The sequence below is a fragment of the Dipodomys ordii genome, unplaced genomic scaffold, assembly GCF_000151885.1.
Source record: "Dipodomys ordii isolate 6190 unplaced genomic scaffold, Dord_2.0 Scaffold2, whole genome shotgun sequence".
Classification (NCBI taxonomy): domain Eukaryota; kingdom Metazoa; phylum Chordata; class Mammalia; order Rodentia; family Heteromyidae; genus Dipodomys; species Dipodomys ordii.
This window is the reverse complement of record NW_012267218.1, coordinates 24336909-24356138: the sequence shown is the minus strand read 5'-3', so window position 1 is coordinate 24356138 and position 19230 is coordinate 24336909. Positions and strand designations below refer to the sequence as shown.

The following is a 19230-nucleotide window of genomic DNA, read 5'->3' as shown; positions in this document are numbered from 1 at the left end:
GCGATCCTCAGCTCTCAGCCTCCTGAGTAGCTAGGATTACAGGCGTGAGCCACCAGCGCCCGGCTGTTGAAAACATTCTTAAAACTTCCTTTGTTCTAAATCAGGTTATTAAGGAACTTTCTTTTTTGGTTTTTGGTTTTTTGTCAGTTGTGGGGCTTGAACTCTGGGCCTGGGTACTGTCCTTCAGCTCTTCACCTCAAGGTAAGCACTCTGTCACTTGAGTCACAGCAACACTTCCAGTTTTTTGGTGGTTAATTGGAGATATTAGTCTCAGGGACTTACCTGCCAGGGCTGGCTTTAAACCATGATCCTCAGATCTCAGCCTCCTAAGTAGCTAGGGTTACAGGTATGAGTCACTGGTACCAGTTTAGGAACTTTAAGGTTTGTTTTTTGCTTTTGTTTTTTTGTACTAGTCCTAGGGCTTGAGTGCTGTCATTGAACTTTTTTTTCTTTTGCTCAAGGCTAATGCTCTATTACTTACAACCCTACTTCCAGCTTCTTCTTTTTTCTTTCCCCCCATACTGGACATGAGTGTTTCCTGTCTAGGCTGGCATTGAACTATGATCCTCAGATCTCTCTTGCTTGCTTTGCTTTCTTTCTTTCTTTTTCTTTTTTTGTCAGTCATGGGGCCTGAACTCTGGGCCTGGGCGCTGTCCCTGAGCTCTTCAGCTCAAGGCTAGTATTCTACCACTTGAGCCACAGCGCTACTTCTGGCTTTCTGCTTATGTCTGCTGCGGAATCGAACCCAGGGCCTCATGCATGTGAGGCAAGCATTCTACCACTGAGCCACCTTCCCAGCCCAGATCTCAGCTTTCTGAGTGGCTTGGTTTACAAGTATATTCTTTGTGTTTGAAATCTTATTGCCAAAGAGGTATCTTCAGCTGACAATGAATCTGTCAGCAAAGATCATGCCAAATTAACACATTTCTGGTTTGCTAATTGGCTTGTATGTATTTGGTTGGTGTGGGTGGATTTGCTAGGATTTGACCAACCATGGGAAACATGGTGAAATCCTATTTCAGACTTAATCCAGGAGCCTGCACAGAGCCCTCAAGGTCTTTAGACAGCCTGGCCTGGAAGAGAACACATGAAAGAAAGGTCTGTTTCTGATGAATATAATTCTTGAAGGTGTTTTAAAAATGAAAGCATGATCTTAGTACACAAAGTCTAATTTTCTTTTCCCTTTCAGAACCCCAGGAGGCTTTGTTTTCTGTGAAGAAGTATTTCTATACATTTGCTCCAATGACAGAGTTACCTGCACCCTTGTCCTACTTCCAGAATGCACAGATGTCTGAAGACAGCCACCTGAGCAATAGTGTACGTAGCCAGGTACAGTGTCAGCTTCTGAAACTTCCCTTGCTAGATTGTGGGCTCATTTACATTCCCTTACCTACAAGAGATGCTGAGGGTCTTGGCAGGCTTGTTTGCCAAATATCTGTAGGGTTTTTTTTGTTCTGTTTTGTTTTGTTTTTTTGCCAGACCCGGGGCTTAAGCTTAGCCTTGGCACTGTCCCTGAGCTTCATTTTGCTCAAGGTTAGCACTCCATCATTTGAGCCACAGCACCACTTCTGGCTTTTTCTGTTTATGTGGTACTGAGGAATCGAACCCAGGGCTTCATTCATGCTAGGCAAGCACTCTGCCACTATGCCACATTCCCAGCCCTGTCTGTAGTTTTTGAATTACAATTGAGAGTGACTGCTGTACCCTGTGATGTTGAGAGACACAGGGCTGGATTTGACTTACTTTCTTTTATGTTTCTTCTGGGGATTGAACTCAGGGCCTTCCTGATGCTAGTCAAACACTTTACAACTAAGCTACTTCCCAATTCTGCAGGGCTATTCAAGACATGGGTGGTTGAAGAATTTTATCAGGGTGCGTGAAAATAAAATAATAGGTTAAAAAAAATTTTAAGGCCAGGTGCTAGGTGGCTCAGGCCTGTAATCTAGCTACTCAGGAGGGTGAGATCTGAGGATCACACTTCAAAGCCAGCCCGGGCTGGAAAGTCCTTGAGACTCTTATCTCCAATTAACCATCAGAAAACAGAAGTAGCTCTGTGGCTTAAGTGATAGAGCACTAGCCTGGAGCTGAAGAGCTGAGGGACTGTGCCTGGCCCACAGTTCAAGCCCCATGACCGACACCCCCCAAAAAAAAAATTTTAAGAGAGATGAATAAGAAAGTAATTAAGCCAGGTGTTGGTGGCTCACGCCTATAATCCTAGCTACTCAGGAGGCTGAGATCTGAGGATCACAGTTCAAAGCCAGCCTGGGCAGAAAAGTCAGTGAGACTCTTACCTCCAATAAACCACTAAAAAAATGGAAGTGGCACTGTGGCTTAAGCAGTAGAGTACTCACCTTGAGCTAAAGAGTACAGGGACAGCGCCCAAGCCCAGAGTTCAAGCCCTACTACTGACCAAAAAAAAAAAAGGAAGGAAAAACATGGAGATTGCTATAGTTCCTCCTTCACATATATATCCCCTGTCCCCTCCTCAAATGAACCTTTCTCCAACTTCCTGAATCATAAGCACCTCATGGTCTATTTATTTAATCTTTTTTTTTTGGGGGGGGGTCCAGTCATGGGGCCTGAACTCTGGGCCTGGGCTCTGTCCCTCAGCTCTTCAGCTCAAGGCTAGCGCTCTACCTCTTGAGCCACAGCGTCACTTCCAGCTTTTTTCTTTTTGCTTATGTGGTGCTGAGGAATGGAACCCAGGGCATCATGCATGCAAGGCAAGCACTCTACCACTGAGCCACCTTCCCAGCCCTATTTATTTAATCTCTTACCTGTCTTAGTCTTCTGTGGACTGAGTATTTCTGATTGAGTGATAGATTAATTGGTTGAGAGACAGATTCTTACAATGTAGCTCAAGCTGGCCTCAAACTCCTGCCTTAACTTCCTGAATACTGTTTTTTGTTAGTTTGTTTTTTGGTCAGTCTGGGAACTTGAACTCTGAGCCTGGGCACTATCTCTTAGCTCTTAATTCAAGGCAGAATTCTACTACTTGAACCACAGCGCCACTTCTGGTTTTCTGGTGGTTTATTGGAGATAAAGAGTCTCACAGACTTTCCTGCCCAGGCTGGCTTTCAACTGTAATCTTCAGATCTCAGCCTCCTGAATAGCTAGGATTACAGGCTTCAGCCACTGGTGGCTGGCACCTGTAAGACTCTTATCTCCAATAAACCACCAGAAAACTGGAAGTGGCACTGTGGCTCAAGTAGTAGAGCACTTGCCTTGAGCTGAAGAGCTCAGGGACAATGCCCAAGACCAGAGTTCAAGCCCCATGACTGACACACACACACAAAAAGTTAACAATATAATTTAAATTAAGTCAGATCCACAGGCCTAATCAGCCTCTGATGGTGTTACTGTACTGTGTATAGTAATGAAGTTGTTTTCCTACTTAGGTCCAAGTGAAGTGAGAAAAGAAATGAAACTGTAGAACATACTGGCTTTTGCAAAGCAGTAATGTTGTAAATCGTAGGCACAGATCTTTATAGTCTTTTTTGTTGTTGGTCCTGGACCTTGAACTCTGGGCCTGGGCGCTGTCCCTCAGCTCTTCAGCTCAAGGCTAGTGCTCTACCACTTGAGCTACAGTGCCACTTCCAAGGCACAGATCTTTATTAGTCTAGAAATAGTTATCTGAAGCCTAATACCACAGCCCCATACATGTTAAATATTCTCTAACCCGTTATGTCAACGGTTCTAGGAAATGACAGCCTTCCTTGGCTCTAGCCCGCTGGTTCCACCTCTGACTCAGGGAATCACAGAGCTTTGGCAGATGCTGGGTGGAATTCTGTTGTTGGAAACGTTGCCTACAATTAATAAACATTTTCAAGTTTTCCACTTAACCTGCCAGTCTTTGGTTATGCTACTCTTAGGCTACTCAGTGCAGTCTTAGGCCTATACATTTCTAATTATACAAGTAATAAAGTCTTATAGGATTGATTCTTTCCCCACTTTCATTTTTTGGCATTGCTAGGAATCAAAAAGACCTTGAGCATGCTAGGCAAGTGCTCTACCACTGAGCACACCCCTAACTGAGGACTGAATCCTTTTATAAATATATTGGCATTTTAGCTAAAAAATAAGACCATAAATCCATCAATATAATAGATTCTTATCTCTTAAGGCATGTTGACTGTTATATGAGAATGTGTGCATAAAATACTGTGGTAGAGGATACAGTATTTATGAGCATTCATTATAACTGTGCATGTGTATATATTGAAAAACATTAGAATTTGTGATGTACATTTCTTTAACTCAAGCTCATACTCAGTTTCACAAAATTATAACTTCAGTGTGGCAAAAACTTACAAAGTATAAAACATGAAGGCTTATAATGTATAATGACACAAGATCCTTTTGACATCATAGGAGCATGAACAATTTATGTATATAACACAGTAGTAATTCTGCAGCTAATTTTTTTTTTTTGCCAGTCCTGGGGCTTAGACTTGGCCTAGACACTGTACCTGAGCTTCTGTACTTGAACCTCAGCGCCACTTCTGGCTTTTCTGTTTATGTGGTACTAAGGAATCAAACCCAAGGCTTCATGTATGCTAGGCAAGCACTCTACCACTGAGCCACATTCCCAGCCCCTCTCTAGCTAATTTTTAGAATCCTAATAGGAGGAGCTGGAGTGAGCAGCTCACAGTAAACCATGTATTTAATACCATATTTCACTTCTGTTCTTATATCTAACTTACTTGTATGTTACACAGGTTTGGTGTAGTGTAAGAACTTGTAATACATCTGTAGTTTACAAATCCTAAAATATTTATTTAATCAACGAATACTTATTGAACCTGAAATGAGTTAGGTATTATTCTGAGCGCTTCAGTATATTAATTGGGCAGATGAAAAACAACAAATCCTTCATGTATAGAAGCAAACTTCCACATATAAGATGGAGTGATAACATGTGCATGATCATCTGGGTATTTGAGTACTGCTCCCATGGTGTCTCATGCCTAGTTACTCAGAAGGATGAGATCTGGAAGACTGAGAGGTTCAAAGCCAGCCCTGGCAGAAGAAAAGACAATCTGAATTTCATTCAGCAAATTGCTGGGTGGAGGTGTGGCATAAGTGGTAGAGTACCAGCTGGGCAATCAAGTGCAAGACTCTTGAGTTCAAACCCCATACTAAAAACAAAAGGCAAAGGCAGTTTGTTTTTTCACAAGTACTCGACTTTCCTGATAGTAAGAGGACTAAAAATAAAATTTACATTGAGATTCCCTCCTGTATTTTAACTATTGGGCATTTGCTAACATATTAATAAGGATATAGTGAATGAAGTAGACTTGTTTCCTATACTGGTGAATCTGAACTGATAAAGTTTGTATGAAGAACAACTTAGCAATATGATAGAATATGAAATCTACTATGACCCAGCAGTTATATTTGAGAGAATTTACCCTGCCACTATGCCCACACACATTAAATGAATAATGATTAATTCATATGCTGGCTATGTGGTTGTTTAGAAATTTTGATAAAGAAGAGAATCAGGAGCAAGTTGCAGTGGCACATGCCTAGAATCCTAGCTCTTTGGGAGACTGAAGCAGGGAAACGTAAGTTTGGAACCAGCCTGGGCTATATAACCCCAGATGGGGTTAAAAAAAAAAAAAGAATGAAGGTGTTTTTATGTACTGATTTGTAAAAGTCTCTAAATCACATAGATAAGAAAGCAAAGGAGCTGGGCATCTGTGGCTCACACCTGTAATCCTAGCGACTCAGGAGGCTGAGATCTGAGGATCACATTTCAAAGCCAGCCCAGGCAGAAATGTCTGTGAGACTCTTATCTCCAATAAACCACTAGAAAACTGGAAGTGGTGCTATGGCTCAAGTGGGAGAGCGCTTGCCTTAAGCTGAAGAGCGCAGGGACAGCTCTCATGCACCATGACTGACAAAAGAAAAAAAAAAAAAGCAAGCAAGCAAAATACGCTGGGTACTGGTGGCTCACACTTGTAATCCTAGCTGCTCTGGAGGCTGAGATCTGAGGATTGTGATTCAAAACCCACAGGAGCGGAAAAGTCTTTGAGACTCTTTATCTTCAGTTAACCACCAAAGAGCCATAAATGGAGCTGTCTCAAGTGGTAGAGTGCTAGCTTTGAGTAAAAAAGCTAAGAGATGGTGCCCATGCCCTGAGTTTAAGCCTCAGGACTGGCACGCGCGCGCATGCACACACACACACACACACACACAGAGCTAAAAGCAAAGTACAACCCTGTGTGCAAAGGGACTTGGAAAAGGTTTACAAGAGAGCAGTAAAAAGAAAGCAGGAGGAGGAGTGGTATTAGGAAACAATTAAATACTTAGGAGGGAGCCTTTTCTGCATACATTTTAGACATTTTTAATTTTAGGACCATTTAAGTATTTTACCATTTAAAAACTTAAAAATAGTATACAAAGTACTAGTAAGAGTAAGAGAGTGAATGTGTAGCTTGGAGCTGACCCTCCTCTAGTGGACTGTTTTACCTGGGGGCAGGTGGGGTAGGGTTGGTCCTAGTGCTTCATAAACTAGAATATCCAGTGGAACAAGTGAGTGATGGCCTCTTTTCTGCCAGACTCAACCCTAATTAAAGTGTGATCATACAGTCTAAGGGGGAGGGCTGTGGTGTTGCACAAAGAACCTGGGCTTTGAAGCATGTGTCTAGGATTTGATTCCTGCTCTGTTGTCTTCTTGGTATGAGATTTTGGACAAGTTGGTTTTGTGAATCAGTGAGATAATGTGAATGGCTTTGTTTAAATTGTCAAATGCTATGTTAAGGCACCTAGTTTACTTGCATTTTAATTCTTAAGTATTAATCCACCCATTAAGTTGTTCAGAATTGTATTGCTAAACAGAATGCTGACAGATTTACCAATGACTTAGTCACCCTCTTCTCCAGGAAAACAGAAGTGTAAATTTTCTCAATTCTCCTCCTCCACCTACTGCCACACTATGTTCTTGCCCTCCAGACCTCGCGTTCCTGAGTACCTTTATCCTGCAGATTTTGTCCACTGGAGTGACTTGGAATTCTCTTCCTTGGTGGGTGGGGCTTATGTTTTTATCTTTTATAAGTCAGCATAATCTTTCCTTTTCTTACAGGATTAGGGTTCTCAAGTATTGACTCTGAGGTTTAGGAACTCTTCCTGCCTTTTACACTGCAGAAGAGGGCACCAGTGACTTTGGGAGGCACCTTTCTCTCTCTGCTTCCTCCTGTTATTCTTACCTGTGCCATTGCTTTTCATCCTCTTGTCTTATGTATTCAGTCACTTCTAATCTCACCTCTCTACTTTGACCTGACAAGCACGCCCAAGTCTCTAACAGCACTAAAATAACTTGTGAGTTGGAGTCATGTTCTCACCATTTTTTTTTTTTTGTCTTCAAAGGATAATTGCCCTTACCTTCCAAATTTCCATTCATTTCCCAGTCCAGTATTTCTTTCTTTTTTTCCTTCTTTCTTTCTTTCTTTCTTTCTTTTTTGCTGGTCATGGGGTTTGAACTCGGCCTGGGCGCTGTCCCTCAGCTCTTCAGCTCAAGGCTAGCCCTCTACCATTTGAGCCACTGTGCCACTTCCAGTGGAAGTAGGAAAAAAACAAAGGAGAGGGTAACAGTGTTCGACAAGAAATGTACTCATTACCTTACTCATGTAACTGTAACCCCTCTGTACAGCATCTTTACAATAAAACAAAATTAAAAAAAAAATCCTTAGGGAAGCTGGGTACCTGTGGCACACATCTACAATCCTAGCTACTCAGGAAGTTGAGATATAAGCCAATGGGGCGGGAAGTTCTGTGAAACTCTTATTACCAATTAACCACCAAAAAGCCAGAAGTGAAGGCTGTGGCTTAAATAGTAAGTGCAAGCCTTGAGCACAAAAACTGAAGAATAGTGCCTAGACTTCTGAGTTTAAGCCCCAGGTCTGGCGCCACCCCCCCCCCCCCCCCCGCAAAAAAAAATCATTATTGACAGATTCAGTGTCTTTTCAACCCTTTCCTGCCTGTATACATCATGTCTGGACCACGCCCCTCTTTTGCTTCTGTGCTATAGGCATTCTCATTCCATCCTGCTCTTAATCTGTCTTGCTGTTCTTTCAGCTCCTGCTGCTTATGCCTGGAGGTTAGTCACCCTATCACTTCTGCAAATATTTGCGTTAATCACCACCAAGTCTTACTGCTCCTTTTTTCCACCTGCACTCTCTTCCTGAGCTTTTGTCCTTTGACCTGAGCGTGACATTCTTGTTGCTTGTGTCCTTTGGACCTCCCTGCCTGGTGCAGGTACTTCACATTCACATAGCATGCCTCTCTCCAGCCTGCTTCCTCTTGTGTTCCCTTGCTCTGTCAGTGCCACCTACCTTGTTCTTTGTGCTAGAAACCTCCAGAGTCACCCTGGACTACTCCTGATTGTTCATGTGAAACTTGAAGGGGAGCCCTGTCTATTTCACTCCTGAAGTATTTTCCTCTTACTTTTGAAACATTATCTAATTGTTTTACTTCTTTTTTTCACTCTTCAATATAATATTTATTTATTTATTTTTGAGACAAGGTCTTTCTCTATAACCTAGGTTAGCCTTCAACTCACAATCCTGCCCCAGCCTTTGGAGTGCTGGGATCACAGGTGTATACCACTATGCATAGCTACAATCTTTTTTGCATCAAAGTATGTATGCAACTGCTGAAGTTTCAGAGTAAACACAAAAATGTTTTATGGACAACCCAGTGTCTTTTTTTTTTGTGCCAGTCCTGGGACTTGAACTCTGAACCTGGGTTTTGTCTCTGAGCTTTTGTGCTCAAGGTTAGCACTCTACTAACTGGAGGTAAGAATTTCTTGGACTTTCTACCCAGCTGGCTTCAAACAGTGATCCTCAGATCTCAGAGAAGCTAGGATGACAAGCAGGAGCCACAGTTGCTGGGCCCAGTGTCTCTTTTTCTCCTTTGTAGCCTTTATAGAGGGGCATCTTCTGTAATCATCAGCTTCAAGGTGGCCACAACTTCAACACTGAGATTGCCAATCATCTTTGATCTACAGTGTTTTTTTTTGTTTGTTTTGTTTTTTAATCTTTTTTTTTTGGAGGGGGGGGTCTGGTCGTGGAGCCTGAACTCTGGACCTGGGCTCTGTCCCTCAGCTCTTCAGCTCAAGGCTAGTGCTCTACCACTTGAGCCACAGCGCTGCTTCCAGCCTTTTCTGCTTATGTGGTGCTGAGGAATCGAACCCAGGGCCTCATGCATGCAAGGCAAGCACTCTACCACTGAGCCACCTTTCCAGCCCTTTTTAAAAAATCTTTAATACCCCCGCAAAGGATTCTTGGGTGAGTCAGTCTTCTGATTTTCTTACTCATTGGTTGGTGATGTTTGGCAAATCATTTACTGTCATGAGTAGCTCTTCTACCTGAAATTGGGGACACACCCCTACTTGGAGGAGAGGTGACTTTCATGTCTCTTGCTACCTGCCTTTCACTACTATCAGTTCTTCATTCTGTACTTGTTGGGCATTGGGGGAGTGGGGCGGGGAGTCTCCATTGTCCCACTTGTACCTTGTATTACTTTTTGTTGTTGTTGTTGGTCATGGGGCTTGAACTCTGGGCCTGGGCACTGTTCCTCAGTGCTTCAGCTCAAGGCTAGCGCTCTACCTCTTGAGCCACAGCACCACTTCCGGTTTTCTAGTGGTTTTATTGGAGAGAAGAGTCTCACAGACTTTCCTTGCCTGGGCTGGCTTTGAACTGTGATCCTCAGATCTCAGCCTCCTGAGTGGCTAGGATTACAGGTGTGAGCCACCGGCGCTCGGCTTCTGTATTACTTCTTTAACCTAACAGTCTATGACTTTCTTTTGCCTACACAACAAAGTCTAAAATCTTTGGCTTAGCAAGATTTACAGCCTATTCCTAAAACTGCCTTAGGAATTTTGTTTTCGTTTTGGAAATACTTTGAAGTTTGAACTCAGGACTTTGCTTGCTAAGAAGGTGGTCTTCTACTTTAGCCATGCCCAGCCCATGCCTTATTAAGGGGTGTGTGTGTATCTGTCTGTCTTGTGTCCATGTCTATGTGTCTATCTATTTTTGAGCCCAAGACCTCACATATGATAGGGAACTATTACTTAGTTACACCCCCAACCTTTTTTTTTTAAGCTTATACTAGTTATACAAGAGGCAATTTCATGATTATATCTCCTCTATGCTTATACTGTATTGTAAATAATCTCATCCCTCTGTCAGACTTCTTAATTTCTCCCCAGGTTCTGTGTGTGTGTGTGCACGCATGCGCGTGTGCATGTGCGTGTGTGTGTTGTGTGTGTGTGTGTGTGTGTGTGTACATGTGTACATGTGGGTCTTGAACTTCTGGGCCTCATGATTTTAAAAATGTTTTATTGTTATTAAAAAAGTGGTGTACAGAGGTGTTATAGTTACAGAAATGAGAAAAAGAGTACATTTCTTTTTGGACAATATCACTCCTTCCCTCACATCTGGCCTCATGATCTTGCTTGGTTTTTGCTAGCTAATTGGAGATGAGAGTCTCACAGGATTTGTCTACCCAACCTGGCTTTAAAGGGGGATTCCCAGATCTTAGCCTTCTGTGTAGCTAGAATTAATTAGTATAGACGTGACATCTGAAGGCAGAGAGGCCCATTAGCTGTGGCTGCTTGCTCACCTGCTAATCCATGGTGATGGGTTGACTGTGAGAATTACAAGGAATACATACATCACAGTCCCTACTACAGTCATTTTACACCATTATTAAATGTGGAATTTTTTTTTTGGTTGGTCATGGGGCTTGAACTCAGGACCTAAGTACTGTCCCTGAGCTTTTTTGCTCAAAGCTAGTGTTCTGCCACTTTGAGTCATATCACCACTTCAGTTTTCTTGTGGTTAATTGGAGATAAGAATCTCAGGGACTTTTTTTTTTTTTGTCATGGGGCTTGTACTCTGGGCTTGGGCGCTGTCCCTCAGCTCTTCAGCTCAAGGCGAGCGCCCTACCGCTTGAGCCACAACGCCACTTCCGGTTTTATGGTGGTTTATTGGAGATAAGAGTCTCACGGAGTTTCCTGCCCGGCTTGGCTTTGAACCTCGATCCTCAGATTTCAGCCTCCTGAGTAGCTAGGATTACAGGCGTGAGCCACCAGTACCCGGCATCTCAGGGACTTTTTGTCTGGGCTGGCTTTGGACTCTGATTGTCAGATCTCAGCCTCCTGAGTAGATAGAATTACAGGCATGAGCCATCAGTGCCCAGCTTTGGAATGTATTTTTAATTTTTTTTTTTTGGGTCCAATCATGGGGCCTGAACTCTGGGCCTGGGCACTGTCCCTCAGCTCTTCAGCTCAAGGCTAGCGCACTTGAGCCACAGCACCACTTCCGGCCTTTTCTTTTTGCTTATGTGGTGCTGAGGAATCGAACCCAGGGCCTCATGCATGCAAGGCAAGCGCTCTACCACTGAGCCACCTTCCCAGCCCCTTTGGAATGTATTTTTAATGAGCAATGGTAACACTTAAAGTAGTAGTTAATCTGGGCACCAGTGACTCACGCCTCTAATCCTAGCTGCTCAGGAGGCTGAGATCTGAGGATCATGGTTCAAAGCCAGGTCCAAAGCCAGCCCGGGCAGGAAAGTCAGCGGGACTCTTATCTCCAATAAACCACCAGAAAACTGGAAGTGACACTGTGGCTTAAGTGGTAGAGTGCTAACCTTGAGCTGAAGAGCTGAGGGACAGCCCCCAGGCCCAGATTTTAAGACCCATGACTGTCAAAAAAAAAAAAAAAGTAGGGGCTGGGGAGGTGGCTCAGTGGTAGAGTGTTTGCCTTGCATGCATGAGGCCCTGAGTTTGATTCTACAGCACCACATAAGCAGAAAAAGCTGAAGTGGTGCTGTGGCTCAAGTGGTAGAGCACTAGCCTTGAGCTGAAGAGTGAGGGACAGTTCAGAACCCACGACAGGCAAAAAAGAAAAGTAGTAGTTATCCAGTGGAGTCAATGATGAGATAAAGGAGTGACTTGTTCTCAGTCTTCAAGCCAATTTCATCTTAACCAGCTGCCATGACTATTAGTCTATGTTTATCTCTTAATTCTATCTGTGAGAAAGCAGAGTACTTGAGGTTGGTTTCTTTTCTCCTGTCATCTACCGGTTATTATTATTGTTGTGTTGTTGTTGCCCTTTTTACCCTTTACAAAAACAGTTTGGGGTTTTTTTTTGTCGGACATGGAACTTGAACTCAGAGTTCAAGATTTTCTGCTCAAGGCTAGCACTCTACCACTTGAGCCACAATATCACTTCTGGCTTTTTCTGGTCTTTTTTTGGTCAGTTGTAGGTCCTGAACTCTGGGCCTGGGCGCTGTCCTTCAGCTCAAGGCAAGCGCTCTTGGCTTTTTCTATGTATGTGGTACTGAGGAATCAAACCCAGGGAATGCATGCTAGGCAAGCACTCCACCACTAAGCCACATTCCCAGCCCACAAAAACAGTTTTAAGACATGAACAGTGATTCTAAAGGCGAAGTTGAGCTTAAAGACTATGACAAAATAAACCCAGGAACAGGATCGTTTAGCTCCATGGAAGAGCACTTGCCTGGCATGTACAAGGCCCTGGGTTCAATCTTCAGACACACATACACATTAAAAAAAGAGAGAGGGCAGTGGTAGAGTGCTTGCATTGAATGCATGAGGCCCTGGGTTCAATACCTCAGCACTACATAAGCAGAAAAAAGCTGGAAGTGGCACTGTAGCTCAAGTGGTAGAGCACTAGCCTTGAGCTGAAGAGCTGAGGGACAGCGCCCAGGCCCAGAGCTCAGGCCCCATGACCGGACCCCCCCCCCAAAAAAAAGAGAGAGAGCCAGATGTTGTGGCTCAAGTGGATGAGCAGTAGCCTTGAGCAAAAGAAGCTCAGGGACAGCCCAAACCCTGAATTCAAGGACCAGGACGCACAAAGAAAATTGGAGAGAGAGAAGGGAGAGAAGGAGGGAAGGGGAAAAGGAGAGAGAGGTGGGAGAAGGGAGAATAAACCTAAGATAAGCACACATTAAGGGTCTGAGGAAAGTAGAGTCTAAGAAGTGTACTGATCTCATTCAGTCATTCATTGATTGTTTATTGTTCCCTTGCTCTTGCCCAGCATAGCCATCAGAATTGTGTAAGACCCCGCTGCTCTTTAGAAGAGTTAGGAGAGAGCTGGGAAGGTGGCTCAGTGGTAGAGCGCTTGCCTTGCATGCATGAAGCCCTGGGTTCGATTCCTCAGCACCACATAAGCAGGAAAAAAAAGCCAGAAGTGGCACTGTGGTTCAAGTGGTAGAGTGCTAGCCTTGAGCTGAAGAGCTGAGGGACAGCGGCCAGGCCTGCAGGCCCCACGACTGGACCCAAAAAAAAAAAGAAGAGTTAGGAGAGTTTTTTCAGTTGAATAATTTTTATTTTATTTTAAGCAATTGTTTCCATACAATTATAAGAAACAATGCAGAAAGATACCTTGAATATTACCACATAGATTTCAGTCTTACTAATAATAAAAGTTTTTACATAGCTGGTATGAAACTTTCAGTAGTAAGTGCTCATGAATTAAAACAATGAGATCGGGCTGGGAAGGTGGCTCAGTGGTAGAGCACTTGCCTTGCATGCCTGAGGCCCTGGGTTCGATTCCTCAGCACCACATAAGCAAAAAGAAAAAAGCCGGAAGTGGCGCTGTAGCTCAAGTGGTAGAGCGCTAGCCTTGAGCTGAAGAGCTGAGGGACAGCGCCCAGGCCCAGAGTTTAGGCCTCACGACCGGACCCAAAAAAAAAAAAAAAACAACAACAATGAGATCATTCAGCTTTCAGCTGTAGCAAATCAGAAAAGCTTAATGCAGGTGTCCATGTTTCAGCCAGACCACCAAGGAAATGGAAGGGGAGAGTGAGGTGAGCCAAGACAATGGTAAGAGGGAGGACCTGGGTGCCCTCAGAGAACAATGGTTAATAACTTAGGCTTTTGCCACTGCCTATATATTGGTTCTTTCTTGCTCACGGGTCTAATTGTTACATATTCTGCTAAAAGTGTGATTTACTGACAAAGTTTTCCTTGTGGTTTTAGAATGACAGTCGCGAACGGCAGGAGCACAGTGACAGGCGGAGACTTGGCAACCCTGAGCCAGTATCTAATGGTCAACCTCAGAGTAACTCGCAGCAGGTGCTGGAACAAGATGAGGAAGAAGATGAGGAGTTGACATTGAAATATGGAGCCAAACATGTCATCATGCTCTTTGTCCCCGTGACTCTCTGCATGGTGGTGGTTGTGGCTACTATCAAGTCAGTCAGCTTTTATACCCGGAAAGATGGACAGCTGTACGTAAGATTGTTTTTTGTGTGTGTTTTGTTACTGTCAAGGCCAGTAGCTTTTCTTTACATCATGTTGCCATCACCTTGAAGTCCTCAGCCCTAAAGGAGCAGGAATGAGTCCATCTTTTCTGATGACTGAAAGCAATGGACAGGATGCATGAAGTAGCAAAAATGAACATCACAGAATTGATGTCTGGATGGGGTCATTAAATAGGGCTGGATTCATTCGGAATGGAAAAATGTGATCTTTTCTTCTCTAGAGCCATTTGAGCTATCATTTTTTTTCTTTCTCTTTTTCTTTTTTTGTTGATCATGGGGCTTGAACTCTGGGCCTGGGCGCTGTCCCTCAGCTCTTCAGCTCAAGGCGAGCACTCTACCACTTGAGCCACAGTGCCACTTCCAGATTTCTGTTGGTTAATTGGAGATAAGAGTCTCACAGATTTTCCTGCTGGGCTGGCTTTGAACTGAGATCCTCAGATCTCAGCCTCCTGAGTAACTAGGATTACAGGCATGAGCCACTGGTGCTCAGTGCTTTTAGCCTTTTGGGAGTATGGCTAAGATATAAATAGAGTTAGGAGTCAGAAACCATAGAGCCAAGTACTCTACCTACTGCTGAGCCACCTTCCCAGCACCATGGACATGAGTTCTATGGCTGATGTGTTATACAAGGAACTTTTAAAAAAGAATGTACCAGGCTGGGAAGGTGGTTCAGTGGTAGAGTGCTTGCCTTGCATGCGTGAGGCCCTGGCTTCGATTCCTCAGCACCACATAAGCAGAAAAAGCCAGAAGTGGCACTGTGGCTCAAGTGGTAGAGTGCTAGTCTTGAGCTGAAGAGCTGAGGGACAATATCCAGGCCCAGAGTTCAGGCTCCACAACCAACAAAAAAAAAAAAAAAAAGGAAAGAAAGAAAGCTCATTGACCCTGTCACAGAACGTCAGGTGGTAAAAAAAATCATTTGAAATCCCATAGAGAGCGAGCTAGGTGTTGGTGGCTCATACCTGTAATACTAGTTACTCAGGAGGCTGAGATCTGAGGATTGAGCCATCCCTGGCAGGAAAGTCTGTTAGACTCTTATCTCCAATTAACCACAAGAAAACTGGAATTGGTGCTGTGGCTCAACATGGTAGAGTGCTAGGCTTGAGCAAAAAGAGCTCAGGGACAGGGACCAGGTCCTGAGTTCAAGCCCCATGACCAACAACAACGAACAGTTCCATAGAGGAGTATCGAAGTAGGCAGTCAATCCAGGCACTCATGACTCATGCTTAACTCCTAGCTACTCAGGAGGCTGAGATCTAAGGCTCAAGGATTGAAGTCAGCCCAGGTGAGAAAGTCTGTGAGACTCTTTCATCTCAAATTAAGCACCAGAAAAGCTGGAAATGGCATTGTGGCTCAATGGTAGAGTGCTAGCCTGGAACAAAAATGTTGAAGGGCAGCACCTAAGCCCTGAGTTCAGTCCCTTGGACTGCACCAGCAAAAAAGAAATTGGCAGTGAAGATTGGTATAGCAGCTTCATCATTAGTCAAGGACCTGCCTGGGCTCTTTATTTTTTGCTTTGACTTACTCCTCTAGCTGATTTCAGGGAGCAGACTGCAGCCAGCCTACATTCATACATCAGGAAGGATTTGAATAGGAAAGAATGAATGACTTCTTTTTTTAGTACATTTTTTTTTGGGGGGGGGTCCTGTTGTGGGGCCTGAACTCTGGGCCTGGGCGCTGTTCCTCAGCTCTTCAGCTCAAAGCTAACGCTCTACCACTTGAGCCACAGTGCCACTTCCAGCTCTTTTCTTTTTGCTTATGTGGTGCTGAGGAATTGAACCCAGGGCCTCTGGCATGCAAGGCAAGCGGTCTACCACTGAGCCACCTTCCCAGCCTGGTACATTCTTTTTTTTTAAAGTTCCTTGTATAACATATCAGCCATAGAACTCATGTCCATGGGACTGGGAAGGTGGCTCAGCAGTAGGTAGAGTACTTGCCTTACATACATGAGGCCCTGGGTTCAATTCCTTAGCACCACATAAACAGAAAAGGCCGGAAGTGCCAGGCGGCTGGTGGCTCATGCCTATAATCCTAGCTACTCAGGAGGCTGAGATCTGAGGATCGAGGTTCAAAGCCAGCCCCAGCCCGGGCATGAAAGTTCGTGAGACTCTTATCTCCAATAAACCACTAGAAAACCGGAAGTGGCACTGTGGCTCAAGTGATAGAACACTAGCCTTGAGCTGAAGAGCTGAGGGACAGCACCTAGACCCTAGAGTTAAGCTCCACTACCAACCAAAAAAAAAAAAAAAAACATGGGCATTACTTAGTTTCATGACCACACCTATCTATACAGGGGCAGAAATAAAGCCTTTTGGATGGGAACATTAGAACCTGGAATAAAAGTGACTTTTATGTGAGTGAGAAACAAAAGGAATATGGATGTATGATACTAAGTCAAGATAACTTCAGTTGCAATCACCATATAGATAAAAGACAATAAAAATGAACCATATTCTCTTCCTATGACAACCTTTTTGTCAACCTAAATAGTTTATATGACAGAATCTGGTTGTTTAACAGTCTGTTAAGAAGCTGTGGGGGCTTGGCACTGGTGGCTCAAGCCTGTAATCCTTGATACTCAGGAGGCTGAGATCTGAGGATCATGATTCAAAGCCAGGCGGGAAAGTCCCTGAGACTTTTATCTCCAATTAACCACCAGAAAACGGGAAGTAGTGCTGTGGCTGAAGCTGTAGAGCACTTGTCTTGAGCTGAAGAGCACAGGGACAGTGCCCAAGCCCAGAGTTCAAGCCCCATACACAACCAAAAAAAAAAACAAAACAGGGCTGGGAAGGTGGCTCAAGTGGTAGAGCGCTTGCCTTGCATGCATGAGGCCCTGGGTTCGATTCCTCAGCACCACATAAGCAAAAAGAAAAAAGCCGGAAGTGGCACTGTGGCTCAAGTGGTAGAGCGCTAGCCTTAAGCTGAAGAGCTGAGGGACGGCGCCCAAGCCCAGAGTTCAGGCCCCACGGACCCAAAAAACAAAACAAAACAAAAAAACTGGGGAAAATATTACATGAGGTAATCTTTTTTTATTTTTTTTTGGGGGGGGTCCAGTCGTGGGCCTGAACTCTGGGCCTGGGCGCTGTCCCTCAGCTCTTCAGCTCAAGGCTAGCGCTCTACCACTTGAGCCACAGCGCTGCTTCCGGCTTTTTTCTTTTTGCTTATGTGGTGCTGAGGAATCAAACCCAGGGCTTCATGCACTCAAGGCAAGCACTCTACCACTGAGCCACCTTCACAGCCCCATGAGGTAATCTTTTGACTAGAAAGTCTCCACTAGATGGAGCCACTGCCTAGTTCACATGTAAGTTCATCTCGGAAGCCTAGATACTTTTCTTTTGCACTGAAACAATTGAAATATTAACTGAAAACCACAAACTAGTGTTAGAGGGAGTCTGTGGTTTAGGATTCCCATTAACACTTAGCTAGACTTTCCTTTTTTTTTTGTAGAATCTATACCCCATTCACAGAAGACACTGAGACGGTGGGCCAGAGAGCCCTGCACTCGATTCTGAATGCTGCCATCATGATCAGTGTCATCGTTGTCATGACTATCCTCCTGGTGGTTCTTTATAAATACAGGTGCTATAAGGTAAGCATGAGACCCAGCTTTGCATTCTTTTTGTTCTTTATGACTGGATTTTCTTGTTGGATACCTTACTTGGTCTAGTAAAGGAAAAGTCTTGTATTTTAGACCTAAGTTAGTTTTTGGTTATCTTCCTCCTCATTTATAGAAAATTTAAAAAATGTGGAAAGGCAAAAATAATACTTTCAGGTAATGTGATCTAAGTGGTTTTAATATTTCAATTTATAGCATATTTAGAACATTCAAAAAGGATGCTTACATATTTTATGCATCTCCTCATTTACAAGTAGCACTCTAGGATATAATTGTCCTCAAAAAACCATGTCAGATGCTGGTGTTAACCTCATTGGAGACTGCCCATACCTTGCTTCTGAATTGATCACCTCCATTCACACATCATATCCCTTTCCTAGCACTGCCAGTAATAATCTTTAAGGTCATTCTCAAATAATGCCATTCATATGTGCTAATGCCCAAATATTAGCATCTAATCTGTTTGCTTCTAGTATTTTTCTGCATATTTTTAACATGGTTATTATGTATAATCAGCATATATCCTTTCTTTTACTTTGGCAAAAGCAGTTTTCCATGTTAAAAAGCCTCAGAAAATGTTTCTATGGCTATCTAATGTTTAACTCGATGAATATAATTAATGTCTTCTGATTTCTCTAGTGTTGTTTATACTCAGTATTATAAAAATTGGTTGTCTTTTTTTTTTTTTTTTTTTTTTAGTTGTGGGGCTTGAACTCTGGGTCTGGGTGCTGTCCCTCAGCTCTTCAGCTCAAGTCTAACATTCTACCATTGAGCCATAGGACCACTTCCAGTTCTCTGGTAGTTAATTGATTAATTGTCCGGGCTAGATTTGAACCACAATCCTCAAATCTCAGCCTCCTAAATAGCTAGGATTACATGCATGAGCCACCAGCGCCTGGCTATATAAAAATTTGTAGTTACTTCCTTAGGGTAATAATCTGGACTTGGAATTTTGGAGGCAAATTTTTACTCTTATTTCACACTAGTAGTGATGTCTTTCTTGACATAATTTATCAGCATTGAATTTTATTTATTTATCTATTTATTTATTTTGCCAGTTCTGGAGCTTGAACATTGTCCTTGAGCTTCTTTTGCTCAAGCCTAGCACTCTAATACTTGAGCCACAGCAGCACCATGTATAACTTTTTCTGTTTATGTGGTTCTGAGGAATTGAACCCAGGGTTTCATGCATGCTAGGCAAACCACTAAGCCACATTCCCAGCCAATGTTGAATTTTTTAAAGAACTATACCAATTTTATTTTTGTTGTTGTTTTTTTTTGTTTTTGAGTCCGGTCGTGGGGCCTGAACTCTGAACTCTGGG

General features: G+C 43.5%; 1 protein-coding gene across 5 annotated transcripts in view; it reads left to right on the top strand.

Moving 5' to 3' along the window:
• The window catches only part of Psen1 (presenilin 1), a 55907-nt gene that overhangs the window by 8186 nt on the left and 28491 nt on the right, over positions 1–19230 (top strand). For 2 of the 5 annotated variants that reach the window (XM_013016878.1, XM_013016891.1), the window contains exons 2-5: positions 1023–1098; positions 1190–1329; positions 14012–14262; positions 17740–17881. In XM_013016878.1, coding sequence (XP_012872332.1) covers positions 1243–1329; positions 14012–14262; positions 17740–17881 — 480 coding nt within the window. In that variant the 5' untranslated portion in view covers positions 1023–1098; positions 1190–1242. Of the gene's footprint in view, positions 1–163; positions 202–1022; positions 1099–1189; positions 1330–14011; positions 14263–17739; positions 17882–19230 lie in introns of those variants that run through there. The other 3 variants (XM_013016882.1, XM_013016907.1, XM_013016900.1) reach the window with 3 other exon arrangements.